Source organism: Falco peregrinus, chromosome 5, assembly GCF_023634155.1.
Source record: "Falco peregrinus isolate bFalPer1 chromosome 5, bFalPer1.pri, whole genome shotgun sequence".
Classification (NCBI taxonomy): domain Eukaryota; kingdom Metazoa; phylum Chordata; class Aves; order Falconiformes; family Falconidae; genus Falco; species Falco peregrinus.
This window is the reverse complement of record NC_073725.1, coordinates 101130889-101152131: the sequence shown is the minus strand read 5'-3', so window position 1 is coordinate 101152131 and position 21243 is coordinate 101130889. Positions and strand designations below refer to the sequence as shown.

General features: G+C 42.0%; 2 protein-coding genes across 9 annotated transcripts in view; one reads left to right on the top strand and one right to left on the bottom strand.

The window, feature by feature from the left end:
* Positions 1 to 16156, top strand: part of PXK (PX domain containing serine/threonine kinase like) — a 36936-nt gene extending 20780 nt beyond the window's left edge. Inside the window, exons 9-19 of one of the 8 annotated variants that reach the window (XM_055804528.1) lie at positions 155 to 256; positions 898 to 1059; positions 2394 to 2511; positions 2957 to 3035; positions 5233 to 5281; positions 6036 to 6113; positions 6543 to 6629; positions 7226 to 7295; positions 8283 to 8345; positions 11632 to 11666; positions 11938 to 12007. In XM_055804528.1, the coding sequence (XP_055660503.1) occupies positions 155 to 256; positions 898 to 1059; positions 2394 to 2511; positions 2957 to 3035; positions 5233 to 5281; positions 6036 to 6113; positions 6543 to 6629; positions 7226 to 7295; positions 8283 to 8345; positions 11632 to 11648 (825 nt within the window). In that variant the 3' untranslated portion in view covers positions 11649 to 11666; positions 11938 to 12007. The other 7 variants (XM_055804522.1, XM_055804521.1, XM_055804526.1 and 4 more) reach the window with 7 other exon arrangements.
* Positions 15961 to 21221, bottom strand: PDHB (pyruvate dehydrogenase E1 subunit beta). The gene is made up of 9 exons (XM_055804531.1): positions 21058 to 21221; positions 20725 to 20832; positions 20591 to 20653; positions 20474 to 20509; positions 20090 to 20375; positions 19247 to 19357; positions 18519 to 18610; positions 17898 to 18039; positions 15961 to 17521 (listed from the first exon to the last, which is right to left on the bottom strand). Exons 1-9 carry the CDS (start codon positions 21187 to 21189, stop codon positions 17376 to 17378), a joined length of 1116 nt encoding a protein of 371 aa, XP_055660506.1. The 5' UTR covers positions 21190 to 21221; the 3' UTR covers positions 15961 to 17375.
* Between the last annotated feature and the right edge of the window lie 22 nt (positions 21222 to 21243).

Below are 21243 nucleotides of genomic sequence, written 5' to 3'. Positions count from 1 at the left end.
TGCCCTCCTCTGCCCCCAAATCAAACGGTAGAATGTTTGCTGGAATGACCATAGTATGTCTTTTATAAAACTGTTTACCATCTATTGCTAAGCAAACTAAGACAATTACTAGCTTTTCTGGGCATGATACTTGATATGTGTGTTTCTTTTAAAGGCAAAGCCAAAAGACCCATTCCTGAAGAAGTATTGCAATCCTAAAAAAATTCAAGGTCTTGAACTTCAGCAAATAAAAACATATGGGAGGCAAATATTAGAGGTATGTGTTTTGGCTTTATTTACCAATCTTTCTGATTATTTTTTTTTTATTGAGACCAACTGGTTTAACTAGAAAAGGTAGACAAAGTTTGAGCACACAAGCTTTATTTCAGCAGCAAACTTCAAAGCTAAATGTAAATTGAGATTAACTGCTGGGAGCTGAATTTAGATAAGTGTGTGTGAGGCCATTTCTGACAAAAAAAAAAAAAAGGCAGTCGGTATGTGTGGAGCTTAAGCGGGAGAGGTGATAATGTAGTTTTTACCCTGTGGAAAAAGGAAAGGAAGTAATTCATTGCAGGCAGAACATGTGCCATAAATTCTTTGTCATTAATGTGGGGTTTTATAATTTTTAATCAAACTATAATGTTCACTAGAATTGTGAATTTTAGTTTCCAGATTTCTTTGGGAGGTGTCTGTAAGCCTGCCTTGAGGACCAGCATCAAATACTTGATTTGTGAGAAATGTTGCCAGTGAAATAGAAATGAATAGTCAGCCAAAGATGAAGTATATAGAAGATCAGGTTGAGCAAGCATTCCAAACAGGGGCGTTATTTGTTATGTATCTGCTTTAGTATTGGAGCATTTAAGATCTTGAGTTCATCAGAGCATCTTGTGACAGTGCTTCTGTATTGAATTTTTTCAGGTGTTAAAATTCTTGCACGAGAAAGGATTTCCTTACGGCCATCTTCACTCTGCCAATGTGATGTTGGACGGGGACACCTGCAAGTTACTGGACCTAGAAAATTCCTTGTTGGGACTTCCATCATTTTATCGATCATACTTTTCACAGTTTCGGAAAATTAATGTAAGGTTCAGGCAATTGATTCAGCTGACTCTTACGCATACCTTTATCCTCAGCTTCTCTTTGTGGAGAACTGACTAGAATGAAAAAAACCTCTCTCAGCCCCCTTTCTTTAATCTGAGCTTTTCTCCATCAAATCCCTTTTCTGCTTCCTCCAAATCACTATCTGGCTGCACAGAAGTTTTGTTGCAGCATGCTGGAGTGAGGCTGAGGCCAAAGGTAAGCAGGTAGAAGGAGAGTGCAGGTGAGTGTTTTCGTGACAGCAATGCTGGCACAAATAGAGGTAAACTGCAGTTGTTTTAAGATCCCTTTCCACCCCGGTCTTGTATTTCATAGGAATGTGCATATTGTCTATCACACTTTTTCACTTGTATGTCTGTACAGTGAGCACAGCTTACTATTTGGTCTCAGCTGGGAGTAGTAATCAGCCTGGTCTTTGGTGGATACTGTGAAAATTGATTAGATGCTTCCAGACATCTAGCTATTACAAGCTGGGGTTTATTTGTTTGAAGGATGTCTCTTAACTGCAGGCTTGCAAAGCAAAATACTATCTTCCTACAAAAATACGAAAACAAATTTGCCCTGCTGCAGCAATACAGCCAACATCTTGCTCTGCCTTTAAGTGCTTGTTGTAATAAATGCTGTACAGCGTCACGAGACAGCTGCTTGCTGACCTTGCTAAACAAGTTCTACTGTGTTGTCAAAGAAACGATCAAAAGTTCATGGCTAGACCAGATCTGTTAGTGCCATCAAAGCTCTAATCCTCTTCTAGTAAGAGGAGCCATTTCTGTTTAAACATGATTTAAAAATCTCAGAAATATGCTGCCTGGAAGCTTAGCATCTATGTACAGCTCGTACAAATCTAAGGAGGAGTGAAAGAGACTCTCCTGGGTTTGTTTGGTATGCACTCTTTGCTGTCTTTTTATCTGCCTCCCTGTATAGTGACAGCAGATTATGAATCTCGTTCTTTGCTGTTTGACTGAGCTAGGAAAATGTACTTGGTTGTGATTCATATTGATGTATGACACTCTAAACTGCTGTGTGTGAAAAGAGTTTACTACCTTACATGTTTTTACAGAACATGACTATACTGTTTCTATCATCACGTACAGAAAGACAGCAGTAGCTGCTTTAGCTTGAGATGTGAAGGTTTCATCTGGGTTGAAGTTAGACGGTGAAATCATAGTGGTTAAGAACTGTGTTAATGGTTCCTCTTTTCTGTCTTCAAATGCAAACCCATTCTTTTTCTTTAATGGGTTATCACATGTTTTCAAACCGCTTGTGAAAAACTCATTAGTTCTAGCAAGTTGTGGTTTTATTGTTTTGTTCTTCCACAGACTTTAGAAGGTGTTGATGTACATTGCTTTGGACACTTACTGTATGAAATGACATATGGAAGACCCCCCGATACAGTTCCAGTAGACAGCTTCCCTCCTGCACCATCAGTGTTTGTAGGTTAGTATGCAGTCAAGAAAATGCCAGTCTCAGCTTCCTGGGTACTCTTACTTTTTACCTAGGCTGAAGTGCTGTGAAATAGCAGCCTAACATCTTTGCAGCCTGTGACTGCAAAGAATTAGTTAGTCATTTGCAAAAATAGAAAACGTGTTCTTCCTGAAATATATGTAGCATATAAATAAACCTTTTTTTTTTTTTAACTGAGTGATAATGCAGTGTGTAGTAAATAATTAGATGCCTGGATTCCCTCACCTCATGTCTAACATTCCTGAGAAGTTTGTGTAATAGTAACAATATAATAAAAACCACATGACACAGAGCTTCATCACTGCTTAGTTGATGCAGTACTTAGGGAAACACCACACAGCAGTGCCAGACGTTCGTTCTAAATCATTTGCTATACTGCTGTGCAAAAATGTGTTCGTTCTTATTCTTTCTTTGGTAGTGTCTGTGTTGGAATCCATTCTGACCTGTGAAGCTATGAAGAATGGCATGCCAACTGTTTCACGGCTCTTACAGATGCCGTAAGTCTTGTTTCTCTTGGTTTATACTCAAAGCAATGTTTTTCATTATATTAGGAGGAAGAACCTTTTTGCTCTTGTTCCTTTTTAGATAGATTTGCTCCCCATTCTGAGGGATGTATAGTGTATCCCAAATGAAGCTTTAAAATTGGTAGGTCTTACAGAACCCATTCCTTGTGAATATGATAGATACTCATGTAATATTTCTTTGTCTCTTGGTGTGTTGGAGCTGTTACGAACGCACTTTATTTAGCGTGGTGCTATGGTTTAAATGGAGCCAGCTATTAAAGTGGTGCAAGCATGGCTGAGATTGTTTTAAAGCATTTGGAATAAGGAGTCTTTTTATATGTCCCCTTTGGATGTACTTCAGTAGATTTTGCTACCAGTTTACTTATGACTAGCAAAATAAATCTCTTGCTTTGCTCAGCAGTGACGTTTAGACTGTGTCTGGTATGAAATGCTGTGTGGAAGTTCTCTCTGGTTTCTTGCAAGTGCTGGCTTAGGGATTCTCTGAAGCATAGACAGAATAAACTCCCTTACAGGCTGTCCTCCCAGTGATGCAGTGAAGTACTGAGGACAGGTATGGGGCAAGACTAGGATGCAGAAAGGGAGCAATGTCAGTGCAGGACTCAGCTGGAGATCATACCTGTCTGCAGTGCTGCCCTGCCTGCAGTTAGGACGCATCTGCTGTCACTGTGCTGCGACACGTCACCAGCATGCCGAGTGTAGAACCACAGTTGCTGGTGATGGGTTCTTTTATTTTTTCTGAATACGAGGTGCCAGAGTCACAACCTTAGAGATGACAGATTGCCCATACCTAAATCTGGGGCTGATCTCACAGTATACAGATTGCAGTACATTTAGAGCATGCTACGAGATTCATATTTCCTGGCTGGGAAGAGTCACTGCAGGCTTGTCTCAGCCTTCAGCTCCTTCTACTCTTCCCTTCCTCTGCTTTTAAAGAGGTGGGAGGTAGAGAGAAGAATGTAAGCAGGGGAGAAATATTGTAAGAAAACTGTGAATACAGGAATATACAGGTCTTAAGGTTGTTTGTTCAACATCTTTTATACCCAGCTGTATCTGATAAGTAGGATATTATACTACATTCCCTTTACACCAGTGCTCTTCACAGAAGTGTTCTATGTAGGTGTGCAATGCAGTTAATGTAATTTAAAGCAGTTAATGTAATTTAAATATTTATTAGGCTTTATTATTTATTGTAACCATCTAAACTATGAGTTCGCTTAATTTTGGAAGGACGTGTAGTCAGAAAGGGTCAGAAAAATGCCCTGTAAACAAGGGTGAGCTTTTGTGGGTTTTTTAAAAAGTCTTTTAAAATTAGCTTTATTCCTGAATTTTTCACAGAATGCTATTCTTATAAACTTGGTTCTAGGCTTGAACTTGTTTCTCTAGTATAGGCCTGTGATAATTTTCCATAGTGAACCGCAACAAAAGGTCTCTGCAATTGTTTATCTGGGAGCCAGGCTTCAGATGTCTTTCTGGGACAGTTTTCTAGTATGTTCTCCAGAACAAAGTATCTTGAAATGGACTAACCAGTTTATTTTCAGACTACCATTGCCCTCTAGTGTCTTTGTTTTGGATGGAAAAGGATTAATCATTTATGCTGTTGCTATTTGCTGTAGTTGCCTTTGCCACAGCACAGAAAAAAAATGCAGATATTTTCAGATGTGAAGTTCACTCACTGATCTTTCACATGGCTCTTGTTAATGCTAAAACAATAGTTGTGCTAAGAGAATTTTCTTTAAAAAAGCAATGATTTTATTTAGGTGAGATTTAAAATAAAGTCCCTGGTAATCTTTTGTCATTAAAAAATCCATATGCTTTTAAGGAAAAGGTGTTCTTTTCAGGGGTACCCTTCTCTGCCTTTGATAATTGTACCTGTTCTATCAACTTCCAAAATATTTCATGCAGTCTTGCTTACTCTGCCATCAGTAGTGGCTACATTCTGAGGGTTGAATGCTGGTAATTTTACAGCAGTGCTTGGAAAATCAAAAGCAGTACATAAAAACCTGTGGGGAAAAAACCCAAACAGTGGCCTAGGGATGAGGACAGAGGTGGAAAAGGAGAAAGAGGGAGTTAAGCGAACGGTACCAGCGGTATTCTAGCTGTGGTTCTGCTTGTATCTTGGGAATAATGTTCTTTTTTTTTTTTTCCTGTATTTTTTTTTATCCATTCACAGATTATTCAGTGATGTCCTGCTAACAAACTCCGAGAAACCACAGTTTAAGGTAGAGTTGAACATTGATTTGTTGATGTTTGTGGAAGAGCCAGGCTGCGGGTAGCTACACGTTAATTAACAGGTAGCGTAGAGGAGATTTGGCTTTATGGTGATTGCCATCAGTATTTGGGTTCCTTTGCTGAACTGTACCCAAGAACATTATATCACCCCTTAGAAGGGAGGCACTGTGTGACCTGTGAGTGTTCAAGTGCAGTTCCTGTCCTGGAGCTCATTTGTGTGACTAATGATGGCGCTTTATCTGAGCAGAGGTCACTAAGTAACACGGGTCCCTTTCAGTGAGATGAAACAAATTGCTAAAACCTGTGAAAACTGATTTTGCTATGTGAGACCATAAGCACACTGTTGCCAGTGTCCCCAGTCCCCAGGACGTGGGGAGCCACCTCTGCTCCCACTGGGGAGCTGCCCCAGAGCACTTCTTCTGGAGGGCACGCTGCCATGTGTCTTGCGTTGTCAGCCTCATGGCAGTTTGGGGATGTGACTGGAGCATGAAAATAGTTCACTGTCCCTGCCATTAGAGGGTCCCTTCCATTATTTAGTGTTCCTTTGTCTGTGCTGCTAGATCTGTAGCTAGGTTTTGCATGGAAAACATCCATCTAGAGTCATCTTTTCCCCTTCACTAGGGGAATAGTGTCTTTAGGTAAGCAACATGACCAGATGAATGGTGAGTTTTAAGTGGTGAAGTTGTGTTTTCTTTTGTCACATTTGGTGCTATGATTTTTTTTTTCCTCCCCATCATGTGTTAGATTCCTACTAAGCTAAAAGAGGCATTGAAAACCTCCAAGGAATGCACAGAAAAACGATTAACAGAAGAACAGAAATTGGTAACGTCTGCATTTCTTTACTGTATTTTCTACAGACATTCCATTTCCTCTTACCACTTTTAGATGGGGAAAGAGAGTTTTTACTCAAAAGTGATTCTGAGTAGTAAAGGCTTTCATCAACAGATTTTTCTTTCCCAAAAATGCAGTATGGAGCTGTAGAACAGCTGTTGATTTTATGGCATTTCACTGTTCTAAGTGATGCAGCTTCACAGGCAGTGGCTCCTAAGTTAAAGTAAAGGATCATTTTAACTGCAGGATGAGGCTCCATCCTCTACCAGCATTTTATTTAAAGATAAAAATGGAAAATGAAAGGAGAAAACTAAACATGCAAAGTGACTCAGTGTATTTTCTTGTACCCCAAACATATGCCTTGCGTGAGAACATTTAAGATCTTAACAGGGTCTTTTTCTGTTTTTCTTCATCTTGAAGATTCACCAGCACAGAAGGCTGACAAGAGCTCAATCTCATCATGGCTCTGAAGAAGAAAAAAAGAAAAGGAAGATCTTAGCACGAAAAGTAAGCAGTCTTTAAGTAGGTTTCTTACACAGAAAAAGATGTGTCTTTGTTTAACGTTTGGCATGCACAGCCGCAGGTACGCTGCTCTATTCTGCCCTGTGTTTTTCTGTCCTGCTTCCTGATTGTTTTCACTTCTGTAGCTAACCAATAGATTTCCTAAGAATTTTAAGACCGCGGCTGACTTGCATATTGGTTTAACCGGTCTGACATGGCTGTGTGAACAGTCTTAGTTAACATCATACACAGATGATAACCTGTGCTGCTTCTTACTGCTCTGTGAGGGTATTGGAGCCTTTTTCAGTCTGCTCCTGCAACATGCTGCCTGTGTTTCTTTTTGGTGGGTCAGTTTTCTACCTCTCCTTTGTGGCCAGAGTGTACTGGAGTTGCTGTGGTTGTTTGCCTGGAGATATCTGAGCGCAGAGCAGCCTTGCTGCTGTTGTCATCACGGCAGCACGTGTTGGATGTGGGGAGGAGGCTGCTGGGCATTGATACAGTGTGTGATACAGTGGATGGCTGTTACAAATCTGTGTGTCAGTTGAGTCCTTACTGTGGAAAGTGATTATTCATTCCCATCTTCTGTTTCTTCTTTAAAATAGAAGTCAAAACGCTCTGCCTGTGAAAGTGGGGAAGAACACTCAGCAAAATACAGCAACTCAAATAACTCAGGTAACTACAGAGAGAAGAGCTTGCTTCTACACAGCTATGTCAATGTTTTTTTGTTGCTTTCATTTTCTGGCTTAAAAGATCTAGAGTCACCATCTGTTTACACGTCAATATTGGACTACCAAAGCCTGATACCACTTCGGTAGTATTTGGGTATTTAATAATAGATAAATGGAGGGATTAAAAATACTGTCAGTATTAGATTTTCAGCTGCCTAATTTAAAGCAATGTGTCCTCTCTTCTGTGCCCCATTCCTCAAAAAAACCCAAAAAATCAGTCTCTTCATTCTGTTTTGATATTTGAGTGTAATAATAATAATAATAATAACATCCATTATTTGGGCCATCTCATAATGCAGCCTCCAAGGAGAAACTCTGTGGTGATCTGTGTTATGTAGTAAGGTGTTAAGATGAATGAGAAAATTATCTGTTTTAATTGCTGCTTCAGTGCCAAATTCTAAAACAACAGAGCCTTTGACAAGTCGTCATTTAGTTAAAAGGAATGGTTTCTACTACCAAACAGTTCAGCAGAGTTGACTTGCTTGGCTAAAATGTGTCCAAACACAGCCTGTTCTGGAATAGTCAGATGTGAGAGTAACTTGTGGAGTACAGCAACTGACTGAAAATCATCTCTTAGAAGGAGAAATGGGGTGCCATGCATGCAGTGGCACAGCTCTTAAGGAGAACAGAATTTGGACGCTGAATTCCAACAGCCTAAGCAAGAGAACAGAAGTGTTTCCCATTGAGGAGTACTGTTGAGTATGCTTCTCACGTGTTTGGACCTCCTCTGGTACTGTGTACTGTAAAGCCTCTGTTCAGATCGGGTCTGAGCAACACCGTTCCTATGAATGAGAATCTTTCACAAGATTTCAGTGGAAGCAGGATTGGATCTTCAGTCAATAAAGTTGGCCTGTTTCCAACAATCTGCCTTGTCTGACCGTCTTGAATTCTAATGTTGCAGCTTTAGTTACTAGACTGTTGTTTTATTTAGCAGGCTCTGGGGCGAGTTCCCCATTAACATCTCCGTCATCCCCCACTCCGCCCTCTACGGCAGGTAAGTTCAAGAGTTGTTACAGTGTTTGTCTTTTTCTTTGGTTTTGGGGTTTTTTTGTTCCCCCCCCTGCCCCTCAACTGTGGGTGTTATTCCCAAGGATGGTTAAGGAACGGTGGTTTCCGAGGATGGAACGCAGAGATGAAATTTATCTTATGTCAGCCTGAGTGTGGGCATGTGCTCTCTTTTGAGGGCAATAGAGAACCTTTTAATACTGTTGTTTTTTCATTTAACAACCTTTTGTGAGATATACCTGAAATGATTTACCCGTAGAGTGTAAGTGCTTCCTTCATAGTCTTTATTACTCCAGTCCTACCGACATTGCTACTTTCCAGGCGCTTTTGGGCCATTTGTTCTGATGTGAATGGTCTGTTGACTCCCAAACACTGTTTGTTGATCCCTTGTCTCTGTGTATTCTCTCTGTACATCTGTACTGCTGTGATGCAGTTTTAGGGAATTTTGGGTGTAACAAATTCAGTGGCTTAGGCTGCCTAAATCCTCCCCAGTTCTGCTGCAGCCCATTGATAACACCCATAGAACTGGTAGAAACAAGAGACTGATTTAGGTTAAAAATAATTTCTTTATGATTTTTGGCTAGTTCTGTTTTCCAGTTTGCTGGGTAGCTGTGCCAACAGTTTTGCTAATGTTTAGGACAGGTGGTAGGAAGTGGTGAAGAATCTGCTTGAGTGGGCAATAGAAATGCTTATGAAAGTTTGATGACAAGTCTGAATATTGAGCAATAGTGGATGTGCTTCAGTCTGAAAGGCTGGAAGGGGCGCGCTGGCAAACATTAACAGCAAAAGGTGTTAGTGGAATACAGTTCTAGAAGGGAAGCAGTCTGTAGCATTGCCATTTGTTACAATGACTCATGCCACATGATTTCTACTCCCAGGAACTTTCTGCACAGCTCAACTCGTTAACTAAAGCAATGCAATCAAATTTGTGTTTGCTGTGGATGGTCTTTCCAAGGACGCTGCGCGCTGTGTGATGTAATTCACATCAGTCATGCTGAAATTCAAATCGGTCAGTTCTCCTTCAAGTTCAGGGTATGCTGAAGCCTTATTTTATGAACTAACTTCTCCCAGTTAGTCTAAACAAGATGGTTACTGTTATCGTGTTGCACAATAACAGTGCTGTTCTCTGGATGTACTGAGTCTTAGCTGGAGGGTTTATTTCAAGTTCTGTGTGCTGTAATAAGGAAGTAGCTGAAAATGCAGAAGAAAACCTTATGCCCACTGAATGGACCCATGTTTAGAAAACTTTTTTTCTCCTGCAATAAAACTACCTTTTACTTATGTTTTAACTTGAACCTGTTGGAACTTGGTTGAAAACTTTTTCAAGTTTTGAGCGTGTGATGCAGGTTTGTATGTGGATGTGGCTCAAATGACTAGCTAAAAATAGTTCAAGTTTGGACTCAAAACTCAGCTCTGTTGTTCAAATTGCATTGACCCTGCGTGTCAGTCATCTTGCTGCCACTGTGCTCTTGGTGGCTTGTGGTGAGCAGGGCCCTACTTGCATTCAAATTGGAAAATGCTTTAGTATGCTGATGGCTTTGATCTTTTTGGGGTGTAAAGGCAAATGTCACCATTTCAGGAATGCTTTTGTGAGTCATATTCCTAGAAGAAACTTCAGGTAAGAGTTCTAAGAGAAAGCTAGTGTGCCTCATTTTTTTCACCAGCAATGTTGTACATCTAGCTCTTCTAAGCAAGTATGCTATTAATGACTCGAAAGTCGCTGGCCCCACGGTAGGACTTTCTTTGTGACTAGTAATGCTTGTATCTCTCTCCTCCAGTTTCCTTGAACTTACTAAGGATATTTACCTCTAAACCCAAATTGATTGTGGGCACCAGTGTGGTGAGATGACTCAAAAGGGGAGTGAGGCTTTCAGTCTGTCTTTCTGGTTTGGTTGTGGTTGTGTTAGAGTCATGGCATCTCAAAGCATCTTGCTGATGTGATGCCATGGCAAAATGAAGGCTGACATGGAAAAGCATTCCCAACAGAAGCTCTTGTCCTGGCCTGTAACCAGCCAAACCAATGTAGTGTGTGGGTACGTGCAGAGCCAGACGCTGACACAAGGGGAGTGGGCTCCCGGCTGACATGCCCTGGGGAAGGAACCTCGTTCAGGGGGTCTCTCACATGTTGAGAGGTGCTTTGTCTCCGAGCAAAGACCTTCCGAGAATTAGCTTGCAGGAGAGTGCTTGGTATAGTCAATGCAGAACAGACTAAGAAATAAAATGATGGCTGGCTTAGGCTGGCTTTGTGATGACAGCTGTAGCTGTGGGGTCGAATGCATGACCTGCTCTGAGGGGAAAGGCGTCTGCTGGAAACAGGCTCTCACGGGCTTTTCTCATTGACTAGAATATTTTGGGCTGGTTTTGTTGCAGATACTTGGCTAAGTAACATCTTTGAAATATGTTGTTTAGATCACGGCAAGTGATTATGATGTAACTGTCCCTGTTTCTGACATTCTCCCTTAAATGTTTGATTCTTTTTACCCCACTTGCACAATTCCTTGCTTCCTTGAAAATCTGTTATTTTTCCTTGTGGCATCAGAAGGGATGCAGAACACTGTGGTATGAGTTATTTAAAACTTCACTGCATCTTCCCTAAATTCAGTAAGCCCATAAAATACCAGTGAGCTCTTACAATAGAGGAAAGTTTGGAGGGTGCCGTTTTTGCTTCCCTGGGTTTCCCTGCAGGAATAAAGTGAAAGAGTTGTACTAAACTTGAGCTATCTTTTCCTGTGCCAGTTGTTCTGAATCCTTCAGTGTGACACACGTTTCATAGACACCCATATGGTGCACATTTCTGCCCTTCATCTTTCTGTAAGACAATTTGAATGCTTTAGTAACTGCTCTTCTTGAGTGTCTCTGACCTATGCTGCATAAGTGTAAATACAGGTGTTAATACGACAGGAAATGTTCCTTGAACTGAATGGATTTCATCTTCTGTGGCTAATCTTCCTGCAGATTTCTTGCTAAAGCTCTCTAAATCCACTTGAATCCTGTAAAGCTTGAATTATGGCATGTGCAACTGAAAGCATGTGTGTAGTATTTGTTCAAGTGTGATACATGCTTATAGCATGGAAAATTGTGGTTCATTATTCAGAATCGGACAAAGTTTTGTATGCGTAATAGAAATAGTCAGTCTGCTATCATATTTGTCAGTGAATAAGAATGTATTGATTTTTGTACTAACTTTCCAGCTAACAGTATGTGTTTTTCTTACCTTGACACGAGAACCAGATGATTAACTTGTGTCCTCTCTCTTTCTCTGCTGTCTTCAATAGAGCATGCATCATTTTGAACGTGAATTTTCGGAAAAGTAAGCTAATGCTGATTTATCTCTTTAAAGATGCTCTGTTTCTGTATGGGAAAGTTGAATGCAAATCTTGAACTTGCTTAGTATTGGGAGGGAATAGAAGAAAAAGATCTGAACGTTCTTATGGATTATTTTAATGAAATACAGCATCTTTAAAAACTCTATAACTAAAATGATTTTCTTTGTTTGCATCCCATTCTTAGCCAAGTTTTTAATGCTGTTTGCTCAATTACTGTCACTTTAAATTCATAATTAAGTTTTTGTTTCAATTCAGGCATCAAGTTTACAGCATCTGATTTACTTCCTATTCCTTTTAACGCACTCTTTTAACAAAAATGTCCCTGTAAAAAACCCTTGGTAAGTTCTTGTTTGAGTGTTTTATTCTTACAACTGCATGAATGAGTAAAATGTGTGTTTACAGGCAACTTCTTCCAAAATATGTATTGGAAAGGTCTAGTGATAAGTGAGCACTTGTCTCAAATGTGTTTTTTTTCTAGTAAATAAAGGAAAATATTTCATTGTTGGGCAGAACAATTTAATCTCTAGATGTAACTGCATATAAGTACACAAGTGTGAACTAAGATTTCCTTTGCACCACTTGTGTCAGGAAGAGGACAGCATGGTTTTGGTCAGCTAACTGGAATGAATGTATCTGAATATTTTCAGAATCATGCTCTGAATTAAGAGGTTCAATATGTAATGCTCATAGCTAGTCAGGTACCATGCTCAAACCTGTGTGTATTTGTGTTTTAAGGCAGAGCTGAGGTGTAAGAGTATTGTCTGTAATCAGCCTCCCAAGAGTTTAACTGTATGATGTTGTCGTCCGTTCAGTTTCAGGAATAGTGAGTCTTGAGGAATTTAACAATTTTCCAGGAAGGAAGGTGGCCTCTCCCCCTACTTCCCTGTCTTTTCTATACCCGTTGTAAAATAACATGACCAAAATTTGAAGATAATGTGGAATCTTGGCTTAATAATACTTTGTGATCCAAGCACTTTGTGGCTTTTTTGCACCCCTTTCTATCAAATGCGTACCTTCTTTCACTGCATGTGCTACTGTTGTATTTGTGTTCCATACTGAATCCTGGCTGCTGTTTTCATGGTCATTCCCTGTCACATCTTGTACAACTGCTTGCATAGCCACTTCAACCTCACTTTGCAGTTTCAGTCAAAAATCTTTTGTTCTCTGCCGTTCTTGCATCTCTTTCAGGCCATTTAATTTAGGGCTTAGCTTGTCTTGGCTCTTTTACAGCAGTTCATCTGATCAGTTTGGTGATAGCGTTGGTACGCCACTCCTACAGTGTTCTGCTCTGACCACTTTAACCACAAAAATGGTTACTTCAACTGTTCTTGGTCTTGTTCTTCCTTTGGTAAAGTGTCAAGTTCTGCTTTGCTGTGCTTTGCTGACAGTCTATACACACATGAGAAACAGGACGCTAACCTAGGGGATGGTTTTCCAGTATTTCTAAGAATAAATTGACTTATATCTTTGGCTAGTGTAAAAAGTAGATTTGGATAAGTTAGATGGCCCCAAGGCATCGATATGTAATTTATTTCAGTTTGTGCTGACATTGTGTAATGTTTTGATTACTTAAGAGAGCAGTTGATCCACATGCAACAAGCGTGTTAAATTGTTTCAGTTGATCTCTGATATTTCTACGAGGACTCGAGTATTTCCCCTGGAAGGGAGGAGAGTGAAGATAAGCCCAATATGTACTCCCATGTTTTGTTGTCACAGGTTTTCATGCCAATGAGAATTTCTCCTGAAGAGCTGGAAGTGCTACAGTCATAGCGTGTATTGATGTGCACTGGCAAAATTAGATGCTTTGTGTGAATATTCTGCATTTTGAGCTTGCTCCCATATGGGAAAAGTCTCTTCAAAGACTGGGGCAAATAGACAATGAGGGAGCTTGGAGTTATGACTTTCATCAAGTATAACTGCTTTTTTTTAATCACAGTGGTTACTTTTTTACTATTACTTGTTAGTCTGAGAGCAAGTGTTAGTGAGGAATTGAGAGAGACGTGGAGCACAGCGAACTTTGTCTGCTTTTTGTTTTCTGTAGCTGAGCTTTATCCTTCGCTGAATGCCTCTTGAGTCCGTGTGGTATGTCCTGTAACTGCTTGGTATTTGCTTACTACTTAGCAAGCAGTTCTACTTCAGTAACCATGGTCTCTTGGTTGGCCTCATGATTTGCTTTGCTGTCCTTCAGCATCATAGTTCTTGCCACTTACCAGTATATTCCTCTTTGTAGGTTAGAGCTGCTGGAGGCAAGTGTTCGCCTATAGGTGCCGTTTGTCTCCGTAGTCTATGGAATAACTCATGATCTAGGTGATGGAGTTAAAATTCACTGTTGAATAGCTCTAAGATATTAATCATTGCAAAATATATGAGACAAGACGGGTCCATCATTCCCCATAGAGCTGGTGATGGGCTGTAAATGCCACCTTCACGCGGATGTCTTGTGGAATAGCAAGTGGTCACCTCTGAAGCCCTTTACTCTCAAGCCTGCCTGATTCTTTGATTATATTGCGTAGGAACGATGGTGCAATGTGCAGCAGCAACGTTGCACGAGGTAGGGTGTTTGGCAGAGCTGCTTGGGGCAAATAAAGCCACCTGAGTGAGTCTGAGCTGCCAGGAAGCACCTCCAGGCAGGCTCTCGCTGCTGGGCTGTCTGTCTGCATGTGCCGCTCTGGGCTCTGGCTTCCCAGGGAGGCAGGATGCGGAGGCTGAGGCATGATCGGCATGAGACGGATGTGACGGGTAGAAAGCAGGGGCTAGAGTGCAGACGTGCCTGGTGGGAACACGAGAGGCAGGCAAGCAGTGTGAGCGGCAGATTGTTGTGATTCATTCAGCCTGTGGAACAAGCATTTGCTACAGCATGTTTGGAGAAAGTCTTGACGGTACTGTGGAAATGTAAAACACTTCCAGAAAACTCTATCTGCAGTTAGTACTTTAAAAATGGAGAATACAGCGATGTGGTCCTTCGTAAGAAAGTAGAATTAGTCATGTGTTTGCTTCCCGTCTTTGTTGCTGTTCATGACCCAAAGAGCAAACTGCTTTGCTGGGGACAAACAAGAGAAGCCGGAGCTGGGAAGTCCTGTTAAGATCTCCTTTTCCTTTGGTGCAAGATCACATTTGAGTCGTGTTTTGCAACCCCGAGTACTGAGGCACTTCAGGCTTCATTTCAGAGGTGCCTCAGATGACGCAACTCACCTGCAGATAGAGGGATTTGATCACTTTGCCATTTTTCATCCATTCTGTTCTTCACACTCCACTAGCATTCAGAGAATGACGTGACTAGTGCAGGACTGACCCAAGCCCAGCTAAGCAGCCGCAGTCCTGTGGCATAGCCTCCTTGGCATAATCAAACTACATCTTCTCTCCTCAACTCAACAGGAGCATCGTCGGTACCCCCAGCACCACCACCGCCACCCCTGCCACCAGCAGCTCCTCCTCCAAGTACAGAGGTGCCAACGCAGCCAAGCCCGCAGCCCAATGTCAGTGCAAGCCGAGGAGCCTTACTCAGCTCCATTCAAAACTTTCAGAAAGGAACTCTGAAGAAAACACAGACGTGTGACTACAGTGCTCCCAGGATCAGCTGAGGCCACTGGTCACACCAGGATTGAATTCCCTCTCCCCCTCCTGTGCTGTCTGGGACAAGACCCTCCTGACCAGTGACTGATCCACCAGCATATAGCGGCTAATCACGCTGTAGCTCCATTTACCCGTTTCAGCTTTCCTTGAGTAGCAGCACTGCCCTGTCTGAATTGCATTGCCATGCCGTGATAAGTACTCCATTCTCGACTTGGTTTCAAGAACTTTGTTCTCTAGCTACAATTTTCAGGGGTACAGCAATTTCTATATAGCTGAATAAAAATCTGAAAATAGGAATGACCATGATCATGGTGAATTAATACATTTTTTTTTTCAAGCTCAATTCCACCTCGTTTTTTCAAATTACAGGAACGCAGTTTTAGCCTGCTCAGTTTTTCAACTCTTTTCATGCACTTGTAACTCATCTTAATTCTTGCTGCATCGAACCAGCAAGTTTTGTTTTAGATAATCCAACTCCCCCAACCCTTAATGCATACTGCACAGGTGAGGGAACTGGAGAATTAAATCTTATTCCCACCATATTTGCTGGTGGAGTAAAAATGCTGTCTTATTAAACTTGTTTAAATGGACATCCTACCTGTAACTCTAAGGGAAAGTGTTTTAAATGAGGAAACAGTTGAAATGGGAGTTAACAGGGCACTGGGATATTATTCTTGATTTAGTTAAATGCAAAGTTACTTCAAGTTAATTCTACAGCTTAAACTTTATTGAGAGATCCTTCTTGATTTAAAACCTTAAACAAATTGCACTTTAAAGGATTATAGATAATCCATTTTTTTAAATTCAAGTACATCAGTGTTTGTTACTATGCAGAGAATGTCTGTACAAAATTTCATGTAACCTGTGATATTCAGTCATTTTTATTAAAATGTTAATGGAATTCCTTCGGCAGCGTGGTGGTGGGTATGTTCAGCTAGGACTGCACCTGCAAACCAGACTTCCTAAGAACCTAACAGCACCTCTGCTAAAGGAAATACCCTGAAAGATATTCCTGGCCCTTCACTGAAACAGGACCCGAGCTCTTCTGTCTCCTTACAGAGGTAAGTATCTCCTCTGCAACAGTTCACTGGAAAGCCACCCTCCCTGGGGTATAGAGCAAGCCACACCGCAGACTCCTAAAAGCAGCTTTTACTCTGTACCAGAAGCTGCTGAACGAAGCCTAGCAGGCTCTCCCTGCCTCTCAGGACTAGGCCTTTGCTAAACCCTTGGACGTGGCGATCTCCCAAAAGGCTGCTGCGACCGTTTCCTGGCTCTTCAAACACAATCTACACAACTGCTGCTTCAGAGCCAGGCTCCCTGCGTCTGAATAAAATAACTTACTTTGCACTGTAAGAACTGTAGTTTGAGGATGCTGTTGGCCCATGTGATGAGTTAAAAAAACCAAAACCATAAAACATTTGGGCAAGTTTTTTTTCTTTTTATCACTGTATGTGGCAGCTAGTAAAGAAAAGTTATGTAGTGTTACCCATGACATACTGAATGGGATCAGGATCTTTATTTAAGCTCTTGTGCAGAAGCTTTCCTGCGTGAGCGGAGTGCTTTTCAAACGAAACATGGCAGCTCTCTCTTAACCCATACCACAGGATTCCAAAGCTGCCACTTTATGAGCTGTTGCACTTAACTGTGTAACGTAAAAGCAAGGCTTCACTTGCTCCTGTTTGATCATTCACCTCTAATAAGCCTTGTGACCCTGGGCTCCTAGAGAGCTGTACAGTGCTCCAGGACCAGGCTCAGGGCCTCCTCTTGCTTAAGGCAGTTCTTCACTCAACCACCACTAGACCCAGTTTAACACAGCTAGTCTGGTAATTACAAGCCAAGCAGAAACAGAGGATTTTTTCCTCACTCTGAATTTAAAATAGGATTTCTCTACATACAGTAGCACCAACGCACCTGGTACCACTGAACAAACAAGCGCTCCCGCACTGTTGCTTATATGAAGTGTGGCTTAGAAGATAACCCCATATAAATATTCTGGGAGGTCACTATACTTTCTCCACTGTACAAAACTTTGTGTAGGTATACAACAAAAGTTACGCATACAACATGCCCTACACCATGAATAATTTGTAAAGCAGGACTTTAAACCATGTATTTACAACTCAGATATTCAAAGTTTTCTTCACTGCAAATATTATATCCTTGACTTGAGGTATGCAGTTATCTTCTAAAATTTTTGCGTAAGGCATGGGAACATCTGCACCGGTAACACGCACAGCTGGAGCATCCAAGTAGTTGAAGGCAGATCCTGAAACAGAAGACAATTGTCAGGTTGCCATGCCCTACAGTTTTCTCTCAATTCAGTTTCTGAATCTTAATCTATTTAAAGTATTTTGTTCTTGTAGCTCTAGTATTCTAGAGAGAGCTGTTCCTGCTTGTTTATATTCATGCGCTATAGTTTAGATAAAGTTTCCATCCTGCTTCTCACGCAGTTGGGTTCTTAGGGTAACAATCACTCACAACAGAAGATGAGCCGTTTCCACCCTGTGAAAATATCTAGAGCAAGACAACTAGGCTCAAGCTCCTCAGATAGAAAGCCCTAACTTTGCCTTTATCTGGCTTTATGAAGAAGTCATCGGGATTTAGACGGGCAAGATCAACAAGTATACTGCAAAACTTGGTACCTTCCATGATCCTGGCACAGATTTCAGCTCCTACTCCAAATTGCGGCCAACCTCCTTCTACAGTTACAAGATGGTTTGTTTTTACGACGCTGGCTTCCACTGTTTCAATATCCATTGGTCGAATGGTACGCAGATTTATAACCTGGGGGGCGGGAGGGGAAGAGCAGGGGGATGACTGTGTGCGTTTTGCTGTGATCTAAGCCTGTCAGTTACCCCCTTACCCTTAAGCACTTTCATCTATTCTCACTTTGAAGACAAGACTTAATAAAATTATTAAGTTTTTATTCTGGAAGAGACTGTGTGGAACAGTTTCTGGTAGCTCCTGGAAAATCCCAGATTAGGTGAGTCTTGCTATACTGAGATACAACCACACTAATACATCCTGTCATTGTTCTGCTTACCACACAGCTGGGTCAATCTGAAAATCATGAATAGTTCTACCTTAATTTTGTAATGAAAAGCTTGAATACAGAAACATGAAATCCACATGCTATTAAGGCATTTATAAATACAAGAAGCTTACAATTAATATACTGAAGTTTTGCAGAGACTGAATGAGAAGACCCTCTGCTTTTTTTCCCCGCTTCAGGGTAAGGGAAAAGCAACAGCAACTCCACCCACCTCACACTCTACACCTTCTTTGGCAAGTATAGCAGCTGCTTCCAAGCAGTGTCCAACAGGTCTTGAGTGTGACACTAATGTAACATGAGTTCCTAGAACAGAAACAAATGTTAATAAAGAAAAAACCCTTCAGATTTAAAGCTTTTTTCCTAGACCTCAGGCTACTTTCAAGGTAATGTTAGGATTCTCTTGTAAATTTAAGTTCCTTAGATTTATTTGAAATGTTAAGTATTCTACGCCCATACATATTATGAAGAGTGGTAGCGGAAGGACTGCTGAGACACAGACTTTACCCTTTAATCCAGTGAACTGGAGAGATATTTAATGTAGTTTTCAGATTATCCTTTTCAAACATTCCCATAATGCAGTGGTAAATTATGGGCAAATGGTATGAAATACTAGAGTGATCTCTTTTTGCATTTTTCACCAAAATTACATATTCAGGTTAAGAAAAAATTGTGTCAGCCATCACCTACTTCATCTCTATACTATGGAACAAATCCTTTAGAACAGTATAGTTTCAGATGAGATATAGACTATCAGCTGATCTTTCCTTATATGGGCAGCAGAACAATAAAGTATACTACTGGATAAAATAACACTTGAACATTTAACATTTGAAATACTTTCCTGTGCCCCATGACAGTAGTATTCTGAATAGCTAAGAGATTTAAAAAAATCTCCAAGCAGTTCAGTCAATAAGGAAGCAAACCATATTCCCAGCTTACCTTCCCTTTCTATTTTAGCTTTTCCAATTGGAACAACAAAATCCTTTGACTGTGCCTGTTCAGACATTTCAAAGGGAACGCCATAGAGTAATTCATTTTCCAGCATCACAACTAGAAGAAAACATACTTGGATTAACATATACATCTGCAGGCACAGGACTGTACCGATGATCAATGGTACTGCAGCAGACTAGCTCAAGATACTAAGCCCATCCAGGCAACAAGGACTTGAGTAAATTTGTGGAAGCAATTAAAAACAAAAAATCACAGTCTTTACTTCAATGCTGAATTATTTAAATTTTTTTTCTACAACTAGTCTTAAATGAGGCCAGGTATTTAACTTTGGTACATGATGGTAGAATTACTACTTTTAGAAAGGTCTTAGATTTTTGCATGCATATTTGTGAAAAACAAAGACAAAGGTCACCCTGCTTTTAATTAATGACATTCTGAATTTATCATCTGAATTTCATGACTTGTAAAAATGAGTTACATAGACACTGAAGATGCACGAACTCCTCCTGACTCATCTTTATCCTTTTTAACCCCTTTATGGTAGATTCGTAAGTGCTTCCAAGTTTCCCCGATGGGTACCACACTAGCACAAAAGATATGTAGCTGGCAACAGCACAAAATTGGTCTACTGCTAGCAAGGCAAGCGACTGTTAGGAAAAGAATAAATACCTCTGTGCCTTTGTAAGTACCCTCAAGCTGCAGTAAAGCAACCTTAAGTGTTTAGGGTTTAATTTATTTTTTTTTTTTTTTTCAATAGGGCAGGAGGGGAAATTGGATGTTCTTTTCAGGACTGAGTGCTAGGTATTGCCGTGATCTGCCTGTGCTCACCTGGATTATCGTCCCGGATTGATGCTTTCAACAGACCTTTGGCATCTTCTGAGCTCCAAGGACTAACAACTTTCAGTCCTGGGCAGTGCCCATACCAAGCTGCGAAGCATTGTGAGTGCTGAGCCGCAACTCCAGCTGATGCCCCGTTGGGGCCCCGGAAGACGATGGGAACGGCGATTGCTCCTGCAGACATGTAACAGGTCTTGGCAGCGGAGTTTATAACCTGATCGATTGCTTGCATGGAGAAGTTGAACGTCATGAACTCACACACTGGTCTCAACCCTGCCTATTATATATTTTGACGTATTTATTAGTGTGGTTTTACATAAGAGTAGTTTGCTTTAAATTTTCAAATCATAAGTAGGGGAATGCAAATGTACAAACCATAGCAGCACCGACAGCGATTCCTGTGAAGCCCATCTGAAAGAGGAGACCAAGGGGTAAGCACTGGGGGAGTGGCTGATGGTGGGATGGCCGGGGTAGGGAACAGGGCAGCCTTACCTCTGATATCGGGGTATCCATCACCCTCTTGTCCCCATACTTCTTCCAGAGACCCCTGGAGATCTGCAGGGCAGGACACTGGAGTCAGGGCCCACCTGAGGCCCCTTCGCGGCCCGGTAACGGCATCCACGTACCTTGTAGGCACCGTCGTACTGGGCCACCTCCTCGCCCAGCAGGAAGACGCGCTCGTCCCGCTCCAGCTCCTCATCCAACGCCTGGTTCAGCGCGTCCCGCACCGTCACCTGCGGGACAGCGGCAGGCGGGCAGGACGGGGGCACGGTCCGCAGCCGCCGGACCCCCGCACGCCAGGGACGCGGGGAGCCCCCTCGCCTCGCCTCACCTCACCACAGCTCGCTTCACCTCAGCGCCCGCCCGCCCCCTGGGGCCGGACACTCCCCTGAGGGGCGCGCACCCCGAGCCCCCCAGCCCCGCTGTCGGGGCACCCCTGCCGGCGGCGGCCCCGTTACCTGTATGGCGGCGGGCGCGGAGAGCCGCAGTCCCCTGCGCTGCTGCAGCAGCCGCCCGGTGGCGCGGCCCTGCGGCGGGAGGCGGGCGCCCAGCGGGGCCAGGTACCGCAGTGCCGCCGCAGCCGCCGCCATCTTGGCCGTGTCCTCTAGCGCGGAGGGACCGGCGCTCCGCGCGCCGCCCGTGAC